This window comes from Periplaneta americana, chromosome 16, assembly GCF_040183065.1.
Source record: "Periplaneta americana isolate PAMFEO1 chromosome 16, P.americana_PAMFEO1_priV1, whole genome shotgun sequence".
NCBI lineage: Eukaryota > Metazoa > Arthropoda > Insecta > Blattodea > Blattidae > Periplaneta > Periplaneta americana.
In genome coordinates, this window is record NC_091132.1 from 189722484 (window position 1) to 189739044 (window position 16561).

The 16561-nt window shown below is 36.8% G+C and overlaps 1 protein-coding gene across 2 annotated transcripts; it reads right to left on the reverse strand.

Moving 5' to 3' along the window:
* Positions 1–1526: 1526 nt before the first annotated feature.
* LOC138692270 (zinc finger protein 239-like) lies at positions 1527–15776 on the reverse strand. Of its 2 annotated transcripts, none has more exons than XM_069815430.1 (5): positions 15628–15776; positions 12773–12898; positions 10595–10729; positions 9438–9508; positions 1527–2505 (listed from the first exon to the last, which is right to left on the reverse strand). In XM_069815430.1, the coding sequence occupies exons 2-5, from the start codon at positions 12896–12898 to the stop codon at positions 1755–1757; spliced, it is 1083 nt and encodes a 360-aa protein (XP_069671531.1). In that variant the 5' UTR covers positions 15628–15776; the 3' UTR covers positions 1527–1754. The 2 variants fall into 2 exon arrangements, with proteins under 2 accessions (XP_069671531.1, XP_069671532.1); XM_069815431.1 differs by lacking the exon at positions 15628–15776 and adding an exon at positions 15475–15616.
* Positions 15777–16561: the final 785 nt, after the last annotated feature.

The window sequence follows — 16561 nt, forward strand, 5'->3', positions numbered from 1 at the left end:
TTGTTTTGTGCGAGTGCATTTCTTACACATATGGGAAAGCTACTAATAAAATATTGTAAGAACTACTCAACAAATGATATAGCCTAAGGACTCTAAACCTTTGTAAAAGTTTGTCTGTGTGGCTTAGGAATATTTTTTAATTTCATTTTAATTGTTAGTTTTTACTATATATGCATTTACATTGTATGTGTGTGTATGTATAAATGCATTCATTAGATTAACGTATACAATATTATAAATTGTAATTTTGTAATATCTGTGATCATTAACACTTAATCTGAGGACTTTGTAAAACTCTATTTCAACGTTATTTAGCTATTTCAAAGTTATTTAGACAAAAAAAAAAAAATCGTTGTGCAGACTAGGAAACGAAATCGCACTCTTCTGCACTAGACGCAGAAGTCTTAGCGTCTGAGCTATTGAAACGACACGAAAGCTTTCCTTTCTGTGCAGAGTGTCGATCTAGTCATGAAGGTCCATTGTCGATTTAACTACACGATTTATGTATATATTTATCTTTTATTTACGTAATATTATATTTTTTTGCAGTTTTTGAAGTGAATTTCGGAACGATGCTAGTAACAAACCAAATAGCCTGAATTTAAGTAACTCAATATTCGTTATCTTGTGTATCAGTGCTCTGGTCTCCGATCATGCGCAGTGTCTTACATCTGAGACTTAGGAATATTCAATCGTCTCATCCTTTTCTAGGGAAACTGTACATCGATGAATTAGTTTATATTACAGCTCCCGATATCTTCCATCTATTGACCGACAGTTGCAACTGATCAACAACATGCCATCAGAATGGGCTGTTCGCAATGGCTTTAAATTCTCCACTCTTAAAACGCAGTGTGTCCACTTCTACAACCATCGTGGACTGCATCCACATCCTGAACTACGTCTTAATGGAATGGAGTTGCAATATAATGTACACTGCCAGATTTTTGGGCCTTATATTTGACTATAAATTAACGTGAGAGTAGCATATACGTGCTTTGAGAAGTCGTTGTGAAAAGTCCTTAAATATTTTAAGCCTTTTGTCAGGGGTTCGCTGGGGTGCAGACCATACAATGCTTTTACGCCTTTGTCTTGTTCTTATACGGTCAAAGCTGGATTATGACTGTTTTATTTATGACTTATCAACTAAATCGAAATTACGTCTTTTACATACTATGCATCATCATGGGATACGACTCGCTACAGGGGCCTTCTGAACGAGTCGGATAGAGAGCCTGTATTGTGAAGCGGGAGAACCATCACTGTATCGGCGACGTAATGCCATGCTGTGCTGATAAGCTCTACTGAAGGATGCGCTGGAACGAATGGTGAACGGGAGAAAAGATCGGAGCAGAAGGAGATATCTGATGATAGACGATATTAAAATATATGGATCATATGAAGGGACAAAGAGGAAGGCAGAAAATAGGAAAGACTGGAGAATGCTGGGTTTGCAGTGAAAAACCTGCTCTTGGGCAGAACACTATGAATGAATGAATGAATCCATCCCCCAAAGGTTTCACAGATAATAGTTTATATGCTGTTTATTCTTGTACACACAGAGTATGTTACATATATCCAATAATCATCACAGATGATCGACTTTTCAAAACTCAAGAAAACTGCTAAAGAGAATGTTTAATAGTGTGGTTGTAAGAAACATGCGTAGGAACATTGCATTTGAACTGCTTGAAAAATATGCGCACTGTTATATTTCAGAGTTCTTGATACAGAGGCATTTTACTCAAATATTTTCAATTTCTAATGATTTTCGCCTTGTACTTACAATCATGGTACCTTAGGCCTCCCGACGTTGAGTAAATATTCCCACAAATGCAGCATTTGTAGTGCTTGTCTTTCGCGTGAATACGCTCATGATCTCTGAGAGTCGCAGATGTCGTGAAACCTTTCCCACAAGTATCGCATTCATAAGGCTTCTCGCCTGTGTGGCTACGTATATGGATTTTCAGGCTTCCCGAGTGTAAGAAGCATTTATTACAGAAGACGCACCGATATAGCCTTTCGCCAGTGTGTGCTCGTAAATGGACTCGCAGGGTTCCCAACTGCGAGAAATATTTCCCACAAACGTCGCATTTGAAAGGCTTTTCTCCCGTGTGAGTTCGCACGTGGTATTTGAGACTTCCCGATCTCCCGAAACATTTCCCACACGTTGCGCATTTGAATGGCTTTTCGCCTGTGTGCGTTCGTAAGTGTGCGGTTAGATTTCCTGACTGAGAAAAAGATTTCCCACAGATATCGCATTTGGATTTTCTTTTCTCGGTGTGTGCGCGGAAATGTATGCTGAACTTAGCAGCAGTCTTTAGGACCAGTCCACAAATATCACACTTGAGGCACCTCTTGGTTCTGCATTTGCGGGACCTCGATTGCAACTTGTTTCTTCTAGGCAACTGGTCGTAATCCTGAGACTTCACAGTACCATCCCAGGCAGATTTCTCAGGACTTGTGCTCACCGGTCGCGTTTCACTGTCGTCAGTATTCAGACTTCTGGAATCAAAATGCGATATTAGTGACTGTTAGAAACTTCGTGGCAGTAAAAGAAGCATTAATACCGAGATAAACTAAATAAGTAGTAAGTAAATAAGTAATACCAATAATGAATGTAGTCTATTACGTATGACATATGACTCGGTTAAGAGAGAAGTTTTATATGATATTCTTATTGAATTAGGTATTACCAAGAAACTAGTTCGATTAATTAAAATGTGTCTCAGTGAAACGTACAGCAGAGTCCGTATAGACCAGTTTCTGTCAGATGCGTTTCCAATTCTAGCCTTGTTTCAATCAGTCATCCAATACGGAATAATAGGATGGGGTAGAATGACAAAGACTATCATCAAAATTTGTCTGCATAACCACTTGATTATCCGACACAATTTATTTATTCTGAATTCCAAGTACTAAAAATTGAGCAAATATATAAACATACATTACTAACTTATTTTCACAAAAATCGAATGAATTTTATAACTGAAAAACATATACATAACACCAGAAGAAATGTCCCAACTCTTTTGGCAGAACCTAAATGCCACACTACAGCTGGATTAAGACACAGTAGGAATTATGGACCAAGACTATACAATTCAGTATTGAAAAATAATCCAGACCTAAGCAATTTACACATTCTTAAGTTTAAAAATAAATTGAAAATGTTTGTATGATATTTGATAAATTTTATTATAATTTTTTTAAGTGTTACTATCATTATATGACACTAATTTTTATTGTATTTATCTGATGCATGTACCCTATAAGATAAAACATTGTAATAAATATAAATAGATCATTTTCTTAATTAATAACAGTGTATATCTCCAATAAATGATTCCTTAGCATCGCCACAGATACACTTGATTGTACTTGTCACTAGAAAGTTACTGAAATTTATATTTTCCCCACCATTCATAAAATATTTTGATATGATACCTCTTGCACAAAAGGGGAGATTTATAACTGAAACTTGATTAATATATTTCAGTATTATTTGTATTTATCCTGGTAATAATGAACAGTTTGACTCGAAGACATTTTGTTTTTGCAGCATTAACTTCCCATGATTTTACGAGAAGATTCGAAGAGAACGGCAGTTACGTAGACTTTCAGCTCCCCCCTACTACCATTAATGCACAACACAATGTCAATACAGCGGTTGCTGTCGTCTGCGATACAACGAACTTTTCTGTTGATTTTCGAGTTTGGCATTTTTTCCGGTTATTATATGCTTATTTAAGTTGTGTTAACTCTCGCTAGTGGTTTTATATTTTATTCTATCCGTCTTAGTATTTATTTTATTATTGTAAATATTTTTGTTTTATTATTATTATTATTATTATTATTATTATTATTATTATTAATGAATTATTTTGTATTACAATCTTTGTATCATTTCTGTCATGATTATTCTATTATTATTATTATTATTATTATTATTATTATTATTATTATTATTATTATTATTTATATCATCAGCATTATTATTTGAACCCTGTAAAATTTATGTAGACTACTGGACTGTACCCAAGCACGAGCATTATGCTCATTTCGAGTATCTATTCACATGTATTCAATTCAAATGTCAATTGTAAATAAATTTGAATTTGAATTTGAATTCACTGTGGGCTAGAGCAAGGAGATGCACTACCGCCTTTACTTTTTAACTTTGCTCTAGAATATGCCATTAGGAAAGTCCAGGATAACAGAGAGAATTTGGAATTGAACGGGTTACATCAGCTGCTTGTCTATGTGGATGACGTGAATATGTTAGGAGAAAATCCACGAACGATTAGGGAAAACACGGGAATTTTACTGAAAACAAGTAAAGAGATTGGTTTGGAAGTAAATCCCGAAAAGACAAAGTATATGATTATGTCTCGTGACGAGAATATTGTACGAAATGGAAATCTAAAACTTGGAAATTTATCTTTTGAAGAGATGGAAAAATTCAAATATCTTGGAGCAACAATAACAAATATAAATGATACTCGGGAGGAAATTAAACACAGAATAAATATGAGAAATGCCTGTTATTATTCGGTTGAGAAGCTTTTATCATCCAGTCTGCTGTTAAAAAATGTGAAAGTTGGAATTTATAAAACAGTTATATTACTGGTTGTTCTTTATAGTTGTGAAACTTGGACTCTCACTTTGAGAGAGGAACATAGGTTAAGGGTGTTTGAGAATAAGGTTCTTAGGAAAATATTTGGGGCTACGGGGGATGAAGTTACAGGAGAAAGGAGAAAGTTACACAACACAGAACTGCACGCATTGTATTCTTCACCTGACATAATTAGGAACATTAAATCCAGACGTTTGAGATGGGCATAGGGCATGTAGCACGTATGGGCGAATCCAGAAATGGATAGAGTGTTAGTTGGGAGGCCGGAGGGAAAAAGACCTTTAGGGAGGCCGAGACGTAGATGGGAAGATAATATTAAAATGGATTTGAGGGAGGTGGGATATGATAGAGAATGGATTAATCTTGTTCAGGATAGGGACCAATGGCAGGCTTATGTGAGGGCGGCAATGAACCTCCGGGTTCCTTAAAAGCCAGTAAGTAAGTCTATTATGTAAAGGATTTCAATCTTCCACCATTATGCCAACATTTTATTGATCCAATGTTAGAATTCGCAGCAGTGCTTTAAGCAAATATCCGGAACTTTGAAACAATTTATTACAGGTAACTGTAACTCAATTGAGAGGATTAGGAATTAGTATATCGGGTGTTTGAAAAGTGACCAATAATTTACAGATGAAAAGTACAAACTCAAAGAAGCAAAAAGGCTCCAATACACATTGGCCCGCAAATTAACCATTCATGGGACATTCCCTTATGCAGAGGAGGACTTATACCACAGTCTGGTATATACAGTCACAAAGCTCAATATGTAATATAAATGCATCCATAGATAGTTGCTAACCACTAGGATCGCTGCTATCACCTCATTACAGACAATGAGGGTACTAGGAACAATAGACTGTGCTGGTACTATTTCGCATTTGGCCATCTCTTACATGGCGAACCTCAGCCGGAGTGTCATATATGCCGTGTTCCACTTACGGTGGAACACTTTTTATTGCATTGCAGAAAATAGGACCGTGTCCATCAACAATATGGAATTCGGCCGACTCTATGTGACGCTCTTGGAAACGATTTTAATTGTACAAATGCAGTTCTCAGATTTTTATCAAATACTGGACTTGACAGGATGATTTAATTTTTTTTATTGACCGTTTTCCTGTCCCCTAGACCCTTTACATCCGGAGGTTAAATTTGTTATTTAGTGTATATATAATTTTTTTTAACAAACTTGACATTCGGACCTTTTACATCTGAGTATTTTAGAAATGCGCCAGATAATTTATTTGTGGTAGCATTTGTTTTATTATTTTACTGTCTCTTTTTAAATACTAGTTAAGGGCTGAGATTTTTATGATTTTTATTCATCAACCTGTTGAAACTGCATTTGTGAACCTCGTTTTAACAGTGACAACGTTTCTTCGTTCTTTTAAGCATTCTGATTATTGTATTGTGTCTCTGTTCTGTAAATAATTTTAGATAAGGGCGCAAATAGCCATAGCCGCTGACGCACCCTTTTAAAACCCCACTAACTAACTAACTAATTAACTAACTATAGGTCTACCACTTTGTAAATGCAGTTGCAATGCGCATGCGCAAATCTCCCCTCCCGCAACTCGTGATCATGATGAACACGTAGGCGGAGGTCAGTGCTGATTTCGTAGTGAGTACATACAGTCGCGACCAAGTGAAGTGTAAAATAAATACATAAAAGTAATAGTGGTTTGCATTTAAGTTTTAGTACTTTTAGGTTAGGATGCCTTCGACATCTAAATCTGGTAGGCCGCTAAGAGGCCAGGCCCGCGAAATAGTTATATAATGTGCATCAGTTCTTTAAAAGGCAGAAAGAAGAACACAAGATGGACATTAATGTTGCACGTGTAACAAGTGAAGCCACTGGAGTTTCGGAAAGAGTGATCAGCAGAATTGTGAAGGAAGGAATACAGAGTTTAGCAAAGGGATCTCTATCTTTCTCTACACCCGATGGAAAAAAGGGGGAAAGAAAGAAAAGTGTAAAAGTGGACAATTTTACAGTCTGTGCCATAAGGCAAAAAATTCGTGGATTTTATGCCGTTGAAAGAGAATGTCCAACAGTTGGAAAACTGTTAACGGCTTTGAAGGAAGATCAGGTTATTGACTGTGGACGAGAATTTCTACGTCAGACATGAAATAAAATTGGTTTCAAATGGAAAAAGTGCCAAAATAATAGAAAAGTATTGGTAGAAAGACCAGATATTGCAGTGTGGAGAACACGTTATTTGAAAGAAATAAGAAAACATAGGAGGGAAGGCAAATATATTGTTTATGTAGACGAAACTTACATTCAAGAATCACACTCTGTGAAATCATGCTGGCAGGCAGAGGAGGAATTAGGCATTCTAACGAAAATAGGAAAAGGGGAAAGACTAACAGTGTTACATGGTGGAGGGGAAGAGGGATTCATGGAAGGTGCATTGTTGGTGTTTAAAAGTGGACAAAAACATGGGGATTATCATACCTCCATGAACGCGGATAATTATTGTAGACGGATGGAAAATGAACTCCTTCCTAAATTAGAATCTCCTATCGTTATTGTGATGGATAACGCTAAATATCACAATGTGGAGATAGATAAGAGGTCTGCCACAGCAACTCCTCGACACAAATAGTGGAGTGGCTGAGGAAACATGAAATTGACTTCACTGAGTCACACACGAGGTCGCAGCTTCTTAAGATAGTGAAAGGAGTTCATCACAAATGAAGATACGTAGTTGATGAACTCATCATGAAATATGGTCACATACCCCTTCGGCTTCCCTCATATCATCCCGACTTAAATTCGATCGAGCTGGTTTGGGGTGACATAAAAGGTCAAGTAGCTAGCCAAAGTATTAGCACATCCTTAGGCGAGAAAAAAAGTTTAGTCGTAAAACTTATGAATGAATATCCGTCCGAAAAATGGAGGAAATGTTGTGAGCATGTGAGGAAAATAGAAGACAAATATCTTGACCAGGAGTGTACGGTTGATGCAGCAGTAGACAGCGTAATCATACCGTTATCCAATGGGAGTGACGACAGTAGCAGGTCTAGTGCTGCCGACCTGAGTTCAGAGACAGACTCTGATTGGTGATCGACAGAGGGAAATGCACGGAGGGGTTCGCACAGCGAGTGTGGGAGAAGGAAATAAGGTAAGGATTCCGCCATAATTGTTTTTTGTACATGGTCTACCTATAACTAACTATTTCGCATTGTCTGTGAGGAGACAATAGTAGCGATCACAGTGGTTAGCAACTATCTATGGATGCATATTTACTACGTGTTGAGCATCGTGACAATATATACTAGACTGTGCTTATACCATAGCCTCCTAGACCACCAGATTTAAATTCGATTAAATTTCTGTCTTCGGATCATGTAAAAAGACTTGTTTACATTTCTCAGGTCATTATTTCTCAGTTCAGGAGTTGCGGTTTCGGACTGAACATGTCTTTTAGCAAATAAAATATGATCCAGAACTGTCTGGGAGGATTCGCAGCTCACTACAGAGAGGAGCACAACGTTGTGTTCAATTCCATGGACAGCATTTTGAACAAATGCTCTAGATATAATTCAGTTAGGGATGTCTGCACATGTGCTCTTAGTCAGGGAGGAATCTCAACAGAAAATCTGCATTATCTCAACAATGGTTCATTTGCGGACCTATATGTATTGCAGCATTTTTGCTTGGGTTAGTTTGTACTTCTCATTTGTAAATTATTGACCATTACTTTTGAAACACTCTGTAACCTACATTGTTATTATAAACAGAGTATAGAATAAAGGAAAAAACATGGTGCAGTCGATTGAGAAAAGTCTGCTAAAAATAGATAATGAACAAACCTTAAAAATGAAGGAAATTGCTATGAATGAATAAATGAATGAATGAATTAATTAATGAAAGTCTATCAAGGATGAAGTGAAACCACCGGCGTGGGTCTGTTGGTTAAGACACTTGCCTTGCAGTCTGAAGTTACACTCGGGCGCGGGTTCGATCCCCGCAGGTGGCAAGCCTCAGCTGGAGTGTGATCTATGCCATGTTCCACTTACAGTGGAACATTTTTTATTACAGTGTAGAAAATATGACTGTATCTGTCGGCAATATGGAATTCGGCCGACTCTACGTGACGCTCTTGGAAATGATTTTAATTGTAAAAATGCAATTCTGATATTTTTATCGAATACAGGACTTGACAGGGTGATATAGGTTCTTATTGACCCGTTTTACTTATCCTCTGGACTCTTTACATCTGAAGGTAACATTTTTTTAGTATATGATTTTAACAAACTTGACATTCGGACCTTTTACATCCGTGCATTTTATAAATGCGCCAGACAATTTATTTCTGGTGGCATTTGTTTTATTGTTTTGTTTTTTCTTTTTAAATACTACTTAGGGTCTGAGAACTCACTTTTATGGTTTTTATGCTTCACCTTGTTAAAACTGCATTTGTTTGCCTCGTTTTAACCGTGATGCTTATTAGTTCTTTTAAGTATTCTGGTTATTGTATTGTGTTTGTGTTTAGTAAAAGATTTTAGATAAGGTCGCAAATAGCCATAGTAGCTGACGCGCCCTTTTCAAACCCCACTAACTAACTCGATCCCCGCTTGGACTGATTACCTGGTTGGGTTTTTTTCCGAGGTTTTCCCCAACCGTAAGGTGAATGCCAGGTAATCTATGGCGAATCCTCGGCCTCGTCTCGCCAAATACCATCTCGCTATCACCAATCTCATCGACGCTAAATAACCTAGTAGTTGATACAGCGTTGTTAAATAACCAACTAGAAAGAAAAAGGATGAAGTGGTGACCGGTTCCCTGACTCACCTCTCAGGCAGGAATTCAGCCTCCTCCGTCGTTACCTCCAGGCTCTGCTCCTCCTTCACTGTGCCCACATCCTGAAAACAGTTTTAGTACTGTGCAATTTAACCCGTAACCTTGGATGTGGGGTATATTCTAGCCAAGCCATTTTAAAATCCTTCGTTAATTCTGTTATTCATCACCCAACACAGGAGCGCTACGGAGTACCTTCACGGCAGTTGATTATTCATTGTTAGATGTAACTGTTGTGTTCCTGTAGGTGAGTAATTATAACCGAAACCGCTTTAATTTCAGGCTCGGGTAGATTATACCCCATATCGCAGGTAACGTTAGTTTTTCCATATTTATCTCATTTCTTCTCTAAAGGTAAACATGACATCCCCATCGTAGGACTGTATGCGGGCTGATGATCCGAAGTTCAGTGGTTGGATGCAGAATACTTTGGAAGCTGAAGAAAGTGACTTTGGTGACAATGATTGTGATATAGATCCAGAGGAGGCTGCAGAAATTATGTTTGTCACAACTGCCTAAATTCAATCTAAATATTTGGTAAAAGTTTTGTAACAGTGGAATTTATTTTGAGGTTAATTTATGCATTATTGTTTACCGTTCAATGTTCTGATATTCAATTTTGTTAATGATTAAGTTATTGCTTCCATTATTTGTTTATTAACAGAGTGTAAAAAAGTGTCGAGGAGTTTCTCAAAATACAAATTTGATGGCAGTAAAGCCTTCCTTTCCACAAAAATATATATTTTTTTGTTTTTAATTATGAAATATTATCTCATGTGCCTCCAAACTTAATTTCATTGTCATATGTCACACAGACATGAAAATAGCGCCTGGTTTCTAGAACTGGGTAAAAAATACCCCACATCCAAGACAGTGTGACAAAAATAATATGTCCCAGGTTGCAGGTTAAATGTTGTATTTACTTACTGGCAATCCTTAATTACTGTAAATAAATATTTCTTAAAGTGTGTTCCAAGGAACCCCAGGGTATTTCTCAAATTGAAGAACTAACTGATTATGTGCCGAGAATATGAAAGGTTATATTTTATAAAACAGAGCAATTCCATACAAAAGATTCCCGTAACAAATCAAACTCCAAATGGGGACAGTGCTGACACACACCATGCCAGGAGTCAGTTAACTCCACTCACCTCGGCTTCAGATTTGATGGAAAAGTTAACTGGCAGTGGAGTTTCCTCTATTTTCACTTCTGAATTGAGATGATAGCTGGGGTCCTCATACTCCGTCTTTATTCCATCACCTTGAGGATTTGATGAAGTCCCTTCCTGCATCATAGAGACAATATAAAATCATTATTTGTTTTATTTTATTAGCAAGGACTTTCATACCTTATAGCGAAGAATCTGGGTATAGAGAGAGATTATTTCTGTAACATCCCTGGGTTTTGTTCTGAAGTGATCGATCGATCAATTGTTGAGGGAGGTGTGTTATGTCGACCGAGATGTACAGTATTCAGTGGGTCAGTTTACGTCGTGAGATGAAGTCTCCTGCACTCCAACCTATATTTATATTTTATTGTTAACATATTACGAGGGTCATACTGAAAGTCATGAGCAACACATTATTATAAATCTTAATTTTTATTTTTTAGAGAAACCAGGTACATCATCTTAATCTACAGACTTTTCTGTCACTTTTCAACATATTCTCCATTTCTTTGCACACATTTTTCCCGCCGTTCTGTAAGTTTGAAAATTCCCTTGCTGTAGAAGTCCGTTTCATCTGCCCGAAGACACTAATGCACTGCTTTCCGGATGTTCTCCGGCATCTCGTAGCATTGGCCTCGCAGCTGCTCCTTTACAGAACCGTAAAGATGGTAGTCGGAGGGTGCCAAGTGGGTACTGTAGGGAGTTGCGGAAGAGTTTTCCACCCAAATGTTCTGATTTTCTCCACGGTGACACGATCAGTGTCAGTCCACACGTTATCATGTTGCAAGATGATCTTTTTTCCAGGGCGTTTCTCACACAATGCACGATGGAGCTCTAAAGCTGTCTGAATATAGCAGACAGCATGTATGGTCTGTCCAGGTTCAAGAAAAACAACTAAAATTCATCACAGAACTCATAAACTCTTTCCTCGTTGCGTTCCATTGAGGCAGTTCGAGGGCGGCTGCTACAAGGCTCATCTTGGATGCTCGTGTTCCCATCTTCGAAATGTTTCACCCATCTCCTAACGCTGCTGGCGCCCATGCACACATCTCCGTATGCACGCTGAAGTCTGAGGTGAATTTCAGGAGCAGATCTTTCTTCTTTGACAAGGAATTTAATGACTGCATGCTGTCGAAATGAACCATCGTTGTCGACCATTTTGCAAACATTGCCTGTGGTCTTATGATAGGAGTTAATGACGTCACAATATATCAATATATACTATAAAGTCTGTAGATTATGATCATATAATCGTTTTTGTTACATTGTTGAAATTGAAATTATAGCAATGTGTTGCTCATGACTTTTTCAATAAGAGTCCATACCTGTGGAGTAACTGACAGCGCGTCTGGCCGCGAAACCAGGTGGTCCGGGTTCGAATCTCGGTCGGGGAAAGTTACCTGGTTGAGGTTTTTTTTTCGGGGTTTTCCCTCAACCTAATACGAGCAAATGCTGGGTAACTTTCGGTGCTGGACCCTGGACTCATTTCACTGGCATTATCACCTTCATTTCATTTAGACGCTAAATAACCTAGATGTTGATACAGTGTCGTAAAATAACCCAATAAAATAAATAAAAAATAAAAGTTCATAATTTTTTGAATGATCAATTTCCGTAAAGATGGATTGGTCGAAGGGGATTCATTGAATGTCCTACTCGATCACCTGATTTGAATACAATGGATTTCTTCATCTGGGGACATTTAAAGTTTCTGGTTTAGGCGACTCCTGTGTCTGATGTTGATATTCTGAGAGAGCGTATCCAAACTGGATTTTATTAAATACGAAACACTCCAGGAATTTTCAACAGAATGCGCCAATGCATGGAACGCAGGCTAAGGGGATGCATCGAAGCAGGAGAAAGCAACTTCGAGCAATTTTTGTAACATTAAATTTTGTCTTGTCTTGTCTTTTGTCTTGAAATATATGAATTTCAGACCCATGTTCATATGAACTTTCTTTTTACTGTTTTGATGTTAGGAACACGTCCCTGAAATACGTGACACCAATTTAGTGTATTGCTTGTGAGAGCGATATAAAGGCAAAGTAATAACCACTAGCAAATTATTACAGTTAAACTCATGATAAACAAGAAAAAATTATTAGAATTGAATTCTAACATTTACAAAGAAAATAAGCATTATTGTATTCTTCCATTTACCTCCAATGAAGGCCTCTGTTCTTCTGTATATGTGCAATCATTTAACTGCATGGCCAACAGATCAGCTTCGGGTTCAATCTTGATGACATCCATTGCAACCAGAAGTGTGGAGTCAGACATTGACATCTATTTAGAAATATGAGCAGATTATAAAAGTCTATTCAGAATAGGAGAAATGAGATTAAATAGTAAAAAGACAGATAAAATTATAATAAATAATAATAACATTGATACTGTTCTAGAATTTAAATATTTGGGTAGTATAATTGACAAGGATGGTGGAGCCTTTGAGGATGTAAAGAACCGAATAAAAAATGCAAATAGTGTATTTGTCCAGTTGTACCCAATATGGAAATCTTATATTATATCTAGATCTACAAAAATTAAAATCTTTAACAGTAATGTGAAATTAGTCTTATTATATGGTTGTGAGATATGGAAAACAAGTAAAATTATACAAAATAAACTGCAAACATTTGTTAATAGATGTTTACGAAGAATTTTGAAAATTAGTTGGCCAGATATAATCACAAACTCAGAACTATGGAAGATAACAAATCAGAAAGAAATCACAATATAAATTAAAAGACGAAAGTGGAATTGGATAGGGCACACAATCAGGAAAGAAGATGGAGCAGTAGAAAGAATGGCTTTGGATTGGAACCCACAGGGTAGTAGAACAAGAGAAAGGCCAGAAAATACATGGAAGAGAACAGTTTTGGAGGAAATTGCTAGGGAGGGGAAAACATGGAGCGAAGTGAAGAAGTTGGTTACAAATAGGGTCCGATGGAGGAACTTTGTGAATGTCCTATGCTCCTCATGAGGAGATACCGGAGTTTGATTGATTGATTGATTGATTCAGAATAGGACGAAGTAATTAACATTTTCACATATTTTACTGCAATATTGATTGGCAGTCCATTGGTGTAGCTTTCCTGGAAAAAAATACCACCAACTAGATTAACACGTATCGTTATTTTCTGCCTTGAAGAAATCTGACAACGCTTCTGCAGTGATCAAGGGACGAAATGCTGCTATTTAGATCAAGTTCGTGTGTGTGTCCTCGTAGGTGAGTCGGCGAAGCTCTGTTGTCAAACCAACCAGAATTTCAGCCTCATTTTCTAATGAGCCATGCACTTAATTACAAAACGCGTAATAAATGTTTTATTTATTTGGTGAATATAGAGTATCCACCGGCCACTGAACGAATATTGCACTCTTTTATCACTGCCAATGTGGCGATATAAACCAATTTTCAATACTAGCACAACACATTTCAATTCTCATTGTACTATTACTACAATTATCTTGGCTTCGTTTACAGGAGAGACATTCAGTTCATTCACTATGTTTACTGTATCAGATTTTAGATATTCCACACTTATTTACCTAGTTCCTCGCTTCAAACTTTTAGCATCCCACCACAACCGTGATACACGTTCACAGCATAACCTTGTTCTATCACTTCCATATCATCAAACATCTCTCTACTCTGCTTCCTTCACAATACACACAGCCTGTTCCTGGAATTCCTTGTCACAGGAAATCAGGAGCAGTCAGAGTCTAAAATCTTTTAAGTACACCCTACTTAGAAATGTTTTTATTGAACATAACTAGACTCTTGCGGAAGTTTCTAAATAGTCTTAAATGACCAAGTTGTTTATTTTTCTCCTCTCTCTTCTTTTTTTTTTTTTTATTATCTCGATATATTACTTAATCATTTGTATTTGTATGCCATTTAGTACGACTTTGCTAATCAACATTTTATGTCTTGTAACCCACATGTATTTTCCTATTAATATATCAACTGTATACTATATCTCAATGAATTAATCATCGAATTTATCTCGAGCATTTTAGGTCTTATAAATTGTGTGTGTGTGTGTATGTGTGTATATTCCACTTATGTTATGTAACTGATTTCTACTTTATTTTATATTGTCCTTATATTGTGTACCTGATCTTGACTATTTGTAATTTTCCACTATATTTTATGTAATTTCTAAGGTGTTCTTTTGTAATCTAATTTTGTATTTCATGTATATTACTGAAACCTGGTTGAATGGAAGAGAAGCCCTCATGGCCTTAACTCTGCTAGGCAAAATAAACCTACTACTACTATTACTACTACTACTACTACTACTACTACTACTACTACAATAACAAATTTAATATATCACACGACATAGATTGAAGGAACTAAATGTAATTATTACGAAAATCGTCATATTTTATTTCTGGAATTAAGATACACTTACACTAGATGGCTACCGACACCAGCAGTAGGGCCCTCAATACATGCAAACGAAATTATACTAAATATGAGGAATGTTACTACAAGTGTGTAGTATTATGTGACAGGCTAGGTTAGGTGAGATTAGATTAGGTGTATATTATGTGATAGGTTTGGTTAGGTTTGATTGGGTGTGTAGTATTATGAGAGAGGTTAGGTTAGATTAGGTGTGTAGTATTATTGCTATGTTGGCGACACTGAATCCTCTGTTACATTAACAAAATATGGCCGTATCCTACAATCACGCACAACGATTTTCGTATATAAGTAAGGTACGTATTTAGGGCGGGTTGAGTGGGCTTACAGCTCTCCCACACATCAATTTATACTAATTAATACTATAAATCCAAGGCATTTTCAAGGTATTTTATGAAGTTCCTATAGTGGCTGGGACATAAGTAATATTCACCTTATTTCAATGTATTCCAATGCCCCCATCTATCTGCACACTTACATCACTTCCACTGTACACAATATGTACTGTTAACACAATTCTGTATTTAAAGTGACCACACGGTATACCTGTAAGGCATTCCGTACCTTAACTTCTAATTTATATTACCTATCAGTGAAATCGTCGAAATCGGTCTTAATATTATGACGCCTGTAGTAAGTTCCTTTATGGCCAATGTAGAATAGACTAATGAATCAAACACCACAGCTTACAAACATTGGATTGGGAGAACACGTTTGCACGCCATCTCATTCACGGCCTTCTGTGATCTTGCATACTGCATGCGCAAGGATTGTTGTTTATACAGCTGGGCAGCTATAAAAAATTGGGCTGTTTTTCATAAATTGGGCTGCCCGACAACACATAAGGTGTACCTACGTGGTTCAACTTTCCTTTCAACTTTACAAATTCAAGCAATGCACGCAAGATTGAATATTTAATATTAATTAATATACATCACCTTCACTTTTTAACTTTACTTTAGAATATGCCATTAGGTAAGTCCAGAATAACAGAGAGGGTTTAGAATTGAACGGGTTACATCAGCTTCTTGTCTATGCGGATGACGTGAATATGTTAGGAGAAAATTCAGAAACTACTAAGGGATACACGGGAATTTTACTTGAAGCAACAAAGAGATAGGTTCGGAAGTAAATTCTGAAAAGACAAAGTATATGATTACGTCTCGTGTCCAGAACATAGTATGAAATGGAAATTTAAAAATTGGTACCGGTAATTAATCCTTCGAAGAGGTGGAAAATTTCAAATATTTTGGAGCAGCAGTAACAAATATAAATGACAATCGGGAGGAAATAAAACGCAGAATAAATGTGGGAAATGCCTGCTATTATTCGGTTGAGAAGCTTTTGTCATCCAGTTTGTTGAAAAAAACTGAAAGTTGGAATTTATAAAACAGTTATATTACCGGATGTTGTGTGTAGTTGTGAAATTTTGACTCTCACTTTGAGAGAGAAACAGAGGTTAAAGTTGTTTGAGAATAAGGTTCTTAGGAAAATATTAGGGGCTAAGAGGGACGAAGTTA

Coding starts and splice junctions, on each gene's coding strand:
- LOC138692270 (XM_069815430.1), bottom strand. CDS start 12,898: ATGTCAATGTCTGACTCCACACTTCTGGTTGCAATGGATGTCATCAAG. Junction 10,730..12,772: donor AACAGAGGCCTTCATTGGAG/GTAAATGGAAGA, acceptor TCTATGATGCAG/GAAGGGACTTCATCAAATCC. Junction 9,509..10,594: donor CCATCAAATCTGAAGCCGAG/GTGAGTGGAGTT, acceptor AACTGTTTTCAG/GATGTGGGCACAGTGAAGGA.